Genomic DNA, 11,932 nt, shown 5'->3' with positions numbered 1-11,932 from the left:
CGCAGTCATTGGGATTTGGTCGTAGCCATGCTAGCTTCATGCTGCTAAATAATTTTCGCCATATATTTTTTTAGGAATATCTTCACAAACTCTTTTCTTTTTTCCCCTTATGGTTTCTTATAATTTTCCAAAGTTTCTCCGCGCAAGTTACTAAACTGAAGATGACAGCTAAAATCAAAGGTATTTAGCTTTACATGTTAGCATGTTATGCTACCTATCTGTTGTTGTCTTTTTGTGTGTGTGTATTGTTTTGTTTTTTATGGTTGCACATGCATCTTACAGGTGGCATCTTTCATTTGTATGAAAGAGTAAAGTGGTTGTAGGAAAACTAGTTTAACTGTTTGTTTATTTCTAAGTACATTGATTTATGTTCAGAAGATCGGTCGTGCTATCTAGCTAAACGTTACTTTGTGGCTAAAAGTTGAATATTTTTTAAGGCATTTTAGTCCCTTGTACTTTTAATTGATATATAAAAAAGCATTGCTTTAATACCATTTCTTTTAACATGAAAAAGTACATTTCTAAGGTGTCTTTCTCCGATGTTTATTGTGCTAAATGTGAATACAATATAAACATTGCATTTTTGTACCTTTTAGACTTTCAGGACATCACAAATAATCCTTTATAAATAGAATTTTTAGTGTAAAATTGTTCTGATATGGAACAAATATTTAGTATATTTAGCATTGTCTGTGTAAAATGCGCATGGGTGTAATTTAATAAATAAAGCACAGCTTTTATTTATTTATTTATTACTTTAATTATAAAATAAAACTTGGCATGAAATCAAATAAGTACATAAATGTTTTATCAAAATCATTATGGTGGGTAAACCAGAATGTCATTTAGGGTATAACTAGTTCAAGCATTGAGTGCACAATATTGGAAGCTTTAAAAACAGCTTGAAAAGCATCAGAATGGAGAAAAGCTCCTGAAAGGCGACTTATTCTGACATCATAAAATGTCCATCATATCATAATGAGTTTATCCGCCTTTTATCGTGCATTGTGTTGTGATTTCAGTTGGGAAGGTTGGCTCCAAGAGCAAAGAAGACGCTCCGTATGAGTTGGAGAGTCAGTTTGTTCTGAGGCTTCCTTCGGTAGGACTTTTCGTAGATGCAGAAATCTACCTATTGTTTTTTTTTTCTTTAGGACACTTTTGCCTTTATATTAATTCTTTTTTTTTTTCAGGAGTATGCATCAACTGTCAGAAGGATTGCACAGTCGAGCAGCATGAACATGAAAGACAGACTCACCATCGAGTTGCACCGTAAGTGGGTTCATGAATTGTCATGACATTTGAATTTTTTTTTAATACTAAGTTGTTGGAACTGCAGGATAACAAAAAATAAAATATTTTTGTTCTTTTATTTATTTTAAGAATTACTTATTTTTCTTTATTTTGTGTTTAACTACAGTTTTAATTTGTAACCAGATGTTTTTTTTCTCATTTTTGAAACTATACATGTGTGGTAAATCATTTTTTTTATCCATCATTCAAATGTATGGGTCTCCAAGTTTTACAGTGACAGCTCAGATACACAAAACAGGAGAAACTAAGCCATAACCTTAAATACCATTTGATTTTACCTTTGTTCCTTGGGGCCGTTCTACTGGGTGCAGGAAAGCATAACATGAGATCAGGGCAGAGAAGAAGTGGAAGAAATGCTGAAGAAAAATTGAGAAATCAAAGCCAAGAAAAAGAGTCCTTTCTATGTTAACAAGGAAAAAAAAGAAAACTGCAGAGGTATTCTAGTGCCTGAACTCTTTATATACATCTGAGTTTATTTCTGGAGCTCTATGCAAAACCAGTACAATATTTCCCAAATTCTAAAAAAAAAAAAAATGTAAAGAAAGTAAGCAAAGATAAAGTACCACACAGTTAACTGCATTCAAATGTCACAAATTGCATTCAATCATTCTAGTAGATGATTTATTGTGATCTATGGTAAAACAAACAGCATTTTAGTTATATATTGGCATAAGAAGACGCTCGGGTGCCTACTTTTTTATCAATCCAAGTTTTTGTTACTTCAATATTTAAACATTGATTTGAAGAATTGGTGTGAACACCACTTGAACTTCTCATTTAAGAGCCGCGGAATATAAGCATTGCACTGAAATCTTCTAATCCAGAGAAAACAATGGGATTTTTTTTTTTGTCTTTTGTAAAAAAAATCCTTTTTTTTTTAATTTAGCATGTGTTGTCCTGGGACATGTCACTGTGACGTTTCACGTTCTTCTCTCATCTCAGCTGACGGTCGTCATGGAATAGTCCGAGTCGATCGGGTTCCTCTGGCCTGCAAACTGGTGGATCTGCCTTGCATGATTGAATCTCTCAAGACTGTCGACAAGAAGACGTTTTATAAGACTGCAGACATCTGCCAGGTAAAACACTGGAACCAGACAAATTCAGTCCAATTAAAAGGGAAAAAAAATGAAAACTTGGAGATTTATTACAATTTTAGGGTATTCTGTCTAATTAAATAACAATTACAATATATTATTAGAAATCATTAATATTTTCTATAAAAAAGATACATAAATAAATGTAAAACGTGTTTTTTTTCAATCTTGTTTCATATATTCTGTTCTTTTTCTTTCTGTGTGTTAGATGCTGGTTTGCACACTAGATGGAGACCTCTACCCTCCTTTGGAGGAGCCAACTGGTACCGATCCTAAGAGCAAGAAGAAAGACAAGGACAAGGATAAAAAATTCATCTGGAATCACGGCAGTAAGCACATAAACGCCTCCTCTAATAACCTTTAGAACCTGTTTGTGTGGAAATGTTCACGCATTAGCTAACTGCTCATGTTGTCCTGTTTCTTGGTCTGCAGTCACCTGTCCTCTGAAGAACACACGCAAGAGAAGATTTCGCAAAACTGCCAAAAAGAAGGTCCTGACATTTTCCATCTCTGCTGTGCAGCCTTCCAATTTCCCATCCACCTCTCTAGCCTCCTGTTTGATGATCTGTTTCTGTTTCCCACAACATGTTTTAGAAAGCAGACACTGGTGAAAGTAAATCCAGAATTTACATATAAATAAAGCCTTTCCATCTTAGTTTCCCCCAAAGGTATGCCAAAAACAAAAAAAAAGCTATTTCATTATTGCTGTGATCAAAGTGAAAGTGAGCGAGTCTGAGCTATACTTTGCCTTCAGAATGGATCTTCCTGAAGGTGCAGAGCTGAGCCGTATTGATTTGGCCCTTCTGGTTTTAATCGCTAATGTGCTTCCTGGCTTTTGGCCAGCTGCTACCTTTTGTGCACACTGCGCCTGTGTGTGTGAGTTTGTGGCTGGGAAAGGAACTCCATCTCCCCCCTTTTTTCTTCTGCAGTACATTGAATCTCCTGACGTGGAGAAGGAAGTGAAGAGACTGCTGAGCACGGATGCAGAGGCCGTCAGCGTCCGTATCCTTTTCATGTCGTTAAAACAACAGATTCCTGAGTGTTGCGCAGGTTGGAATCAATTGGTAAATTATATGCAAAAATATATTTTTTAATATTTACGGTTTAATGTTGAAATCTCTCCAGTTTGCAGCGTCTTATCACATCACAGTGGGTTGTAAATCTCTACATCTCCCCATCATTTGTGACAGCAAAGAAGAGAGAAATTAAACCACAAGAGAAGGAAACTGTTATTGATGCTCTACCTATACTTTGCCTAATTTTCTATATTTTGACTATGAAAACTGACATCTCTGTGTTTCTGTTCATTTCTTTTAAAATCCTACTTTAGAAATTTGGAATATATCATTTTAATTTCAAGAACAAGTGGGTCTGAGTTCTTATGGGTTGAGCATAAAAATTGATTTCTTAGCTCAGATATTGCTTTCAGAGAGAGCGTGTGAACAGATCAATCATGGGAAGTGGGTGCAGGCTTACTTGGCGCCAAAAGTCCAGCGGAAAAAACTACTGCCGCTCTGCAGATACTATGTTCTAGAAAATTAAACGGGTCTTGATTTAGGCTTAAAATGGCATAAACACAATTAAAGGCCTCTGTGAACACGTTTAAAATAAATCAAAAGATAAAGAGAGTGGGTCTTTAAATCAGTCTGCAGATTTAGGTAACTTAATTTTCTGTCAAAACTCTCCATCTAGTGTGAGTTTGCTATTCGTGCAGTCAGAATAGATACTGGTATTGTCGACCATTAAGGGGTTTAAAGCCTTTTGTGTCTAGCTAAGTCAAAAATTGACATTTGCATGATACTTTATAGCTGCAGACTGGTTATAAAGGCTTCACTCCACCCATAAATGAACCCGCCATAAACATGGATTTAAAGGCTGTGTTGTAAAGGGAGTTGTGATGCTGTCACAATGATACACGGAATGTTTCCTTTCATTAATATGACTATAAACAAGTACAATCTCACATGTAACGACTATAAAACAGCTTCAGTGTGAGCAACTGAACTGCTCTGCTTCATTTTAATCAAAGACTTAACATTTTAACTCCTACACCTGGTGTCAGTATCTGTAGTTTCTACCACAAATATGCTTTTAAAGTATATTGTGCTCCTATTATAGAATAGGAGCACAGCAGGGGACCTTTCATGGCTCCGTGTTAATCGAGACAGACCCTTCTCAGCTTGACTATTTATAGTTTTTTGTGCAGAAGCCAAAAACATGAACAATTCTTTTCATCTTAGTGTCTTTTCTTTCTAATCTGACTTTGAAAAACTCTTTGAAGAGTCGAGGCTTTTGACTGAGAAACTTTAAAGAACTTGTTGACCATAACTCCCAGTCTTCAGGGTGGGAGGTCATAGCAGAGGATGAGTCCAAAGAAGCTGACCAGAACAGCAGTCTGGCCAACCTGGACTCTTCACCTGGAACCTCAGGACACAAGATGGGTCACGGCTCATCTGGTAAATATCATTTTCATCAGTATATCATGAAGTATGCAGAGGTTTGTTTCTTTACTTTAAGCAGTAAAGGGGCTATTTGAAACTCAAAGCTATACTGATAGTGTAGTATTTGACTGCTACAATCAATTAAATTCTTGTGAAAACACTCCTCAGTCGCTCCAAACGCCGTCTCACTGTGTTTTATTCTGTGTCATCAGTCCCGCACGATGAACTGAGGGAGATCTTCAATGACATCAGCAGCTCCAGCGAGGACGAAGAGGACGAAGGGGACCGGCACGACGACGAGGACCTGAACATCATGGACACCGAGGACGACCTGGTGCAGCAGCTGCAGGACAAACTGGACGAGTCTGACTCTGCTCAAAACGAGAATGACAGAAACAACCAAATCGGTGAGAAAACAGTGAAGTTTGTTTCTGCTGATCTGTTTCAGAGAGAATTTTTACTTTTTTTTATTTTAAAAAAGTTAGTTTGAGCATATACACTCTAAATACAGTAATTGAGTTCATTTTTATGAGTGATTGAATCTTTCTCAAGCTACAATACAAGAAAAATAAACATTTGATTGAAGTGAGTTAGTAATAAATGTATCCAGCAACATGTTTTGTAAAATAAGCTTTTGAAAGGGTCAGTTGTGTTACCAAAATGTCTTAAGTATTTCCTTTCAATGCATATATTAGATCTGAAAGATTCAACCATTTTATGATTCTATTTTGTATTTCTGGTATTTTTATTTTGGAGGGTAAATGTTTTACTAAAAGCTCAGATACATGGTAAAATGATGATGCCCAGTATCTGTGATGTGTTGGAGAGTTGGGCTCTGACGGGCCACTCAGGGGGTGGGTGGTGTTGGGTCTGTCCAATGAGGTTGCTACCACTCTGATGCTTGTGTATACTCACTTAAAGGGCAAAAACCCTTTAATTGTCACATATTTATAGGTGCAAAGACATGTTCCTACTTTATTGGATTCTTGTTCTTTTCTTACTCAGAATGCTTTGCTTCTTCCTCCCTTTGGTTCACTTTTCCTCTGTAGGGCTCATTCATTCCACAACAGTTGGGCCGCCCGACAGCGCCACAGGGGGTTGATTGCTCCCTGTCCCTGGCTCCAATCATGCACTCTTTTATGTCGTTGCCCATATATGCCTGACGCATATGCTGCACTTTAAGGGTGACGTTTACTCCTTCTGTTGGCTGAGGGACCAGCTTTTGCTCAGATTCACTACTCCACTATCCGGATTCTGTTGCTGTGGCATACCCCAACACCCACAGCTACCAAAAGAGCTGGACTTTGAGGCCCGGCTGGTGTGCTGGGAGTGAGTCTCTATGGAAAGAGGTCTGAGGTTTTTCCTACTTTCACTCTGTCACAAAGGAAGCATTCCTCAGAATGAAACTGGATTCCCCACAAATCTGCTTCTCAACCCTTGTGCTATCCTAAACATTAAAAGTGGGGTCATCTGGACCCCACAAGAGAGTACGAGGGTTAAATTAGGGAGTGTTTAAGCTGGGCAACAGTCTGCTAAAACCTGTCTGTGTAACAAAGTATGTGCTTCATTCTAATTCTCATGGACTTTTTTTAAAAAGTTTATAATGTCCTCTCCTCTTGGGCTGCATTTCTACAGTCATTCTTTTGTATATAACACATGATCCTGTCACACCCTCCCAAATTTTAGCCAATGAGAACAGAAAACAGATTGGGTTTCAACTGGAAAACATCTGTTTTGCACTATATAACACATGTTGCTGTACTTGCATACATGCTTTAAATGTCAGGCAGATCTGAAGCTGCTGCGATGCAAAGACTGGAGCATACCTGCTGCCTTTCTAACCCCGGGCTCACGTCGCTAGCGTTACGGCTCTGATGCGAGCGCCACAGTCTTTACATAACTTTAAGTGCGAGAGGAAATCCCACTGTTCACGTCCTGCGTCTGCGGTCAGGCCTCTGCGTTGCTGCAAATCCGTTTCGTTTGGTTCTAATTTTCGCCGGACGACGCAACTGATCTCCAGCGAACAAAGGGGGGATTAGCATGAACGTCTGTGAGTTTGGAGTTTTGCGAGGTCGACAGCAGAGTCTGTAGCTGCAGCCAACCTGTATCTAATATGAGCCATCGGCTCTAGCTAGACCGCTACCGCATCGCACCTGAGCTGTAACGCTAGCGATGTGAGCCCAGGGTTATAGTTTCTGAGAAAAAAGGTGTTTAGTCATCAGTGAAGTGCAAAAGCACTGTTGAAAATTATCTCTGAAAATTGTTAAGAAAACAATGAGGGAATGCATGTCATAAGTAAAAAGTGTCTAATTTTTAATTACACAGGCATTTAGTGTAGCATTGATCACATGTGAGCCTATTTTGTTATTAAATTATAATCATATTTATTTTCAAAATACCTAAAAAAAAGTAATCTATTTAGATCTTATTCATTCATTTTTTTAATCAAATGACTTTTTGAAAGACTTGATCAACCTCTTAAATGGACCATACCATGAAAAATCAACGTTTTGAGCTTTTAAGCGTATTTTACTGTTCATTCTTCCCTACAAACAACCCCAAAGCAGTATTTTGATCCGTTCATGCATTTCTGAGTATCTTCTAAAAACCTGCGCTCTCTGCAGCAACCCCTCCCATACCCATGAAAACGAGTGGGTTCTCACATGTTGATGTCACAGAGTGAGACAGCCCCTTTCAGGAAGAGTCTGCTCTGCTAACTCCGCCCCCAGGCTAACAAACACGCATCCACTTTCTCCGCAGAGATTACGGTGATCATCAGCAAAGAATTCTTATTTTAGCATCAACTCTGAGAAAAAGTGGTTCCTCTTTATGTAATCTGCAGAGAAAACAACAGGTCGTAAGATAACTTCTTTTGAGTGGAGACATTTTTTTTAGACTACGAGAGATTTAGGAGTTTGTTAGAAAAAAAGAGCCTGGGCGGGACCGACAAGGAGTGAAGGCGGAGCCTCAGAGAATGGGTCATTTTACTTCTGGGTATGAAAAGAGTCCACAAAAATTACTCGTATTTCATCAATAATTTGGTTTTTAGTGTTCCAAAGGTAATATATGATCATAGATATGGATATAGTTTACTCTGAAAGGCTTAAGAAATATGTATCAAACCACTTCAGCTCCAAACTTACTTTAATTTAGCATCTACTTGGAAGCAAACACAAAATGAGGTTCTAGATGAGGCTCTAAAGATGTTTTCACAGATCATTATATTGGTGTTTTAATAAAAATCTGTCATCCTTTGGTTTTAAGCGGCACTTCTGAGTAAAAACTGACTTTCCGGGCAAACTTTTCTCTTCTGTCGTTGTTGTGACACCTACCGACTTGGATTTCAGGACAGAAGGCATTCCAGCGTGAAATTAAATCACCTTCAGATGCTTGTCAAAAGTAGAGGTCAAATATAAACTAAGGCAGGTGTCTGGACTTTTAATGAGAGCTGAGTTTTCTAGGTCAGACATCACAGTCAAATAAACAGCCCCTCACCAAAGCAAATACAAGTGCCGGGCTCCCGCCCACGCCGAGCCGCACACTGACAGCCCAAACTCACCATTCTGCCGCATGTTCTGTCTCAGCCGCTCGACTGACAGCAGAGAACGTCCTTATCTGCATATGTGGAGCTGTCAGTCACTGACACCAGTGGTCAGCCACACTCTGGCATCCCTGCTCAGCTGCTTCCAAAATCAGTCTTTTTTTCTGCATTGTTCTTAAGTTTTTACCCTCTATTATAGTCTTAATGGATGCTTTTCATTGTGCATCTTCTCTTAAGTCACATGTGTCAAAGTCAATCGCACAAGGGGCCAAAATCCAAAACACATCTTAGGTCACGGGCCGAACAGGATAAACCTTTATTGAACACTAAAATGAAATTTTTTAAACCGTGACTTTTTAGCATAATTATGAATTGGATATATAGCATTACCTGCAATAATGCTAGTGTGAATGCTGTAAGATGAATGTGGCCGCTGAAGATGCTAGTGCTGATAGCTGAAGATACTGAAATTGGTAGCTAAAAATGCTGAAGCTGAAAGCCAGCTAAAATATTAGCTAAATGCCAAATTAGCCTAAAAAAACTAAAAAAAGAAAAAAAATAGGTTAGCCAAAACAGCTAGCATGTAGCTGAAAAAATAGCTTAGCTTCAAAATACCCTAAAAAAGCCCAAATTAGCCAAAACAGCTAGCATGTAGCTGAAAAAATAGCTTAGCTTCAAAATACCCTAAAAAAGCCCAAATTAGCCAAAAGAGCTAGCATGTAGCTGAAATATTAGCTTGACTTCAAAATAGCCCAAAAACTGAAAACAAGCCTATATTAGCCAAAACAGCTAGCATTTAGTTGAAACGTTAACTAAACTCCAAAATAGCCAAAAAAAATCTTTGTAAATATCTAAATATTTCAAAGGGCTAGCAGAATGTGAATTTTTATCATTTAAAACTATAACTTTTTAACATAATTATGAATAATAAAAAGGCAAGAATATCATTCCAAAAGAAATCAACTTAAACCTTAAATATCTGTCAGTATTTTACTCTCCATAAAAATATATTTTGTCAAAATTATACAAGTACAAAATAATCGCAAGATAACATCAAGCCATTAATAACAGTAAAATGAAATGATCTGGAGGGCCGGATCCGGCCCCCGGGCCTTGATTTTGACACGTGTCTTTAGTGGACAGACTCTGTAGTCGACCCAACTGTATTAGAGTTGTCACTATAAAACCCAAGAAAAGCCCAACCTTTCCTGTATCCAGTGCAAGACAGAAGGTGTTTCCTCAAGATAACCTGCCCTTCTGTACCTTTATTTCTTTTTGCAGTCATGGAGTACCAGGTGCAGATTAACAGCATTAAGGCCAAGCTTCAGGAAACCCGCGCCCGGAAGAAACAGCAGGAGGAGCTCATCATGAAAGTGGAGAACCAGGCCCTCAAAGTATGTTTTTTTTTGTTTTTTTCTCACAAACTCCATCCACAGATGTAGAAATTATAACTTGAGGCTGGGCTAGGAGGCAAAAATCTCACACATACATTCTCTCTGTTTTTCCTCTTTTTTGCTTTAGATAATGCAGGAAATAGCCTGCTGGCTATCCCTCGTACAACCTCTGTCATGCACACAAAATTGCATGAAAATGTATTCTTCTGCGCAGCACTCTTTAGTAAAGACTTCACAATGAGTGGAACACGAGCAGACACGGCCCTCTTTCATGTTAACATTTAGAGCTCGCGTTTCATGGAGTTTGGGGAGCGTCAAAGCCTCATCTGTGGTCGTTATTATCACAGCCGCACGGGAAAGGTCAGCCGTCTCTGACTAGCATCCTAAGTAGCCTTTTTGTCAGCGAGAGCGCCGTGACATGAGGAGCTCGGGCAGACACGCAGCCTTCACAGTTTAATGAGGCTCAGCTTGTTGACTCACACAAACCGTTTTTGTCTCCCTCCTCCCGTTCAGAACCGTTTTCAAGCCTTGTTGGACGAGATCATCCAGCAGGAGGAGCGGGAGATGGAGCAGGTAGGAGCTGAAGCTTGCTTTCATCTTCCCACAGCTTCAGGCCCTTTTTTTTTCTTTTTTTCTTGAATGTTAAACATGTTTGCAGATAGCATTGTGCCTGCTGTTTTATAGAACTCAACACTTTTTATGCCTAAAAGCAAAATCTGAATCCCATGAAATTTAATTTGTTATCAGCAAGAGGGGGGTTTCGCTGCTACGGCAGGATTTTCACCCACTCCTCGTGGGTCGTTGTTCGTAGACGTGATAAAAGCAGCGAATCAAAACGAACAGCAATCCTAACCATCCTTCATTTACTCCATCATTTCACCCTGAGGCTGCTGGTCCGCGCTGACATCCTGTGTTTGTGCTCCAACAGTTGGCCTCCCTGCAAGAGCAGCTGGACTCGCTTATTGAGAAATGACCAGCAGGGGGCAGTCTGGTGGCGTCCTGAACCCAACATCTCCAAAACGGGAATAACCTTCCAGTCCAGCTTTCATCAATCACTTGCTGTGTCATTCTGCCTAGTTTTCTATATCACATCTGTAGAATACTGATCTCACCTTTTATTTCATTTAAAAATGGATTGCAAAATGTTGCATAAGTGAATGAAGTCGGCCTTGAAGTGAATATAGTCTCTTTCATTTGTCCTTTTATATCTAAAGCTAAATGTCGGCCAACTGTTACTTTACTAAACCATCTGTGTTTGATTATATGAATAAATTTGGGAACAAGTACACGAAATGGACTTTTAATGCATTTGTTTGCAAACTGTCAAAACGTGGACTACTTAAGAAGTTTTCCTCTGTAGGGTTATCAGTGTAATGCTAAGAAATTAATGAAATAAATAAATACAACAAAAAAGATGCTATTTTAAGCTTAACATTAAGAAAATGAACATTATTTTGTGATATTGGCAGCATTACTTCTCTAGTTACAGTTAGATTTAGATCTTATTAAGATCCAGTTTTACTTTTTGGAGAAAAAAAACACATTTCTGGGATTTTTCTGATATATAAACCTAAGAAAATGAAATTAAATGAATTAAATCATTAAGTGTATTTAAATACTGCTAACCCTTTAACTGCCTGCTCAACCAAACGGTGGGAAACATTTAGAAAACATGTTTTTAAAAATACTGATTGTGTGTATTACTCTCCAAGGTACGGAACCCCCAAAGAGAAATTGAAGAAAAAAACATTTTTTACAAATTTCTTTTTTTGTTTTTGGACAAAAATTGAAATAATATTAGGCTACAAAAAGAATTGTGGTTAGTAATGGATGTGCATCAGATGGTAATCAGAAAATTAGTTTTTATTCAATTTTTTGAAGAAATAAAAAAAACAAAACAGTTATTTTCTGGTGTGCACCATTTACTAGCCAGATTTTTTTTACTATAAGTTTTGGAAAAACAAGTTCTGGTTAGTATCCAGAACTTGTTCTTATTACTTCATTTTTTTATGGAGCCCCTAAGTATTTTTAGAAAAAAAAAGTTTTTCTCCATTTTGTTTTTTCTTTACTTTGATGTCCCTTTAGGGGCTCCGTACCAAGGCAGTAAGCAGAAGAAAAAAATACCTCTTTTTAGTGTTCTCTTTTTTGTGT

At 38.1% G+C, this 11,932-nt stretch overlaps 1 protein-coding gene across 1 annotated transcript; it reads left to right on the top strand.

Moving 5' to 3' along the window:
* taf7 (TAF7 RNA polymerase II, TATA box binding protein (TBP)-associated factor) lies at positions 1–11,074 on the top strand. Its single transcript, XM_024283847.1, has 12 exons — positions 1–180; positions 1,023–1,099; positions 1,191–1,269; positions 2,254–2,387; positions 2,614–2,734; positions 2,838–2,896; positions 3,335–3,407; positions 4,748–4,861; positions 5,059–5,253; positions 9,669–9,781; positions 10,295–10,354; positions 10,710–11,074. The coding sequence occupies exons 1-12, from the start codon at positions 162–164 to the stop codon at positions 10,752–10,754; spliced, it is 1,089 nt and encodes a 362-aa protein (XP_024139615.1). The 5' UTR covers positions 1–161; the 3' UTR covers positions 10,755–11,074.
* Positions 11,075–11,932: the final 858 nt, after the last annotated feature.

Source organism: Oryzias melastigma, linkage group LG10 (genome assembly GCF_002922805.2).
Source record: "Oryzias melastigma strain HK-1 linkage group LG10, ASM292280v2, whole genome shotgun sequence".
NCBI classification, from domain to species: domain Eukaryota; kingdom Metazoa; phylum Chordata; class Actinopteri; order Beloniformes; family Adrianichthyidae; genus Oryzias; species Oryzias melastigma.
This window is presented reverse-complemented; position numbering and strand designations above follow the sequence as displayed.

Bases quoted from the DNA above. Each gene is read 5' to 3' on its own strand.
- taf7 (XM_024283847.1), top strand. The intron at 2,388-2,613 runs GTAAAACACTGG...TCTGTGTGTTAG, and splicing joins AGACTGCAGACATCTGCCAG to ATGCTGGTTTGCACACTAGA. The intron at 5,254-9,668 runs GTGAGAAAACAG...TTCTTTTTGCAG, and splicing joins TGACAGAAACAACCAAATCG to TCATGGAGTACCAGGTGCAG.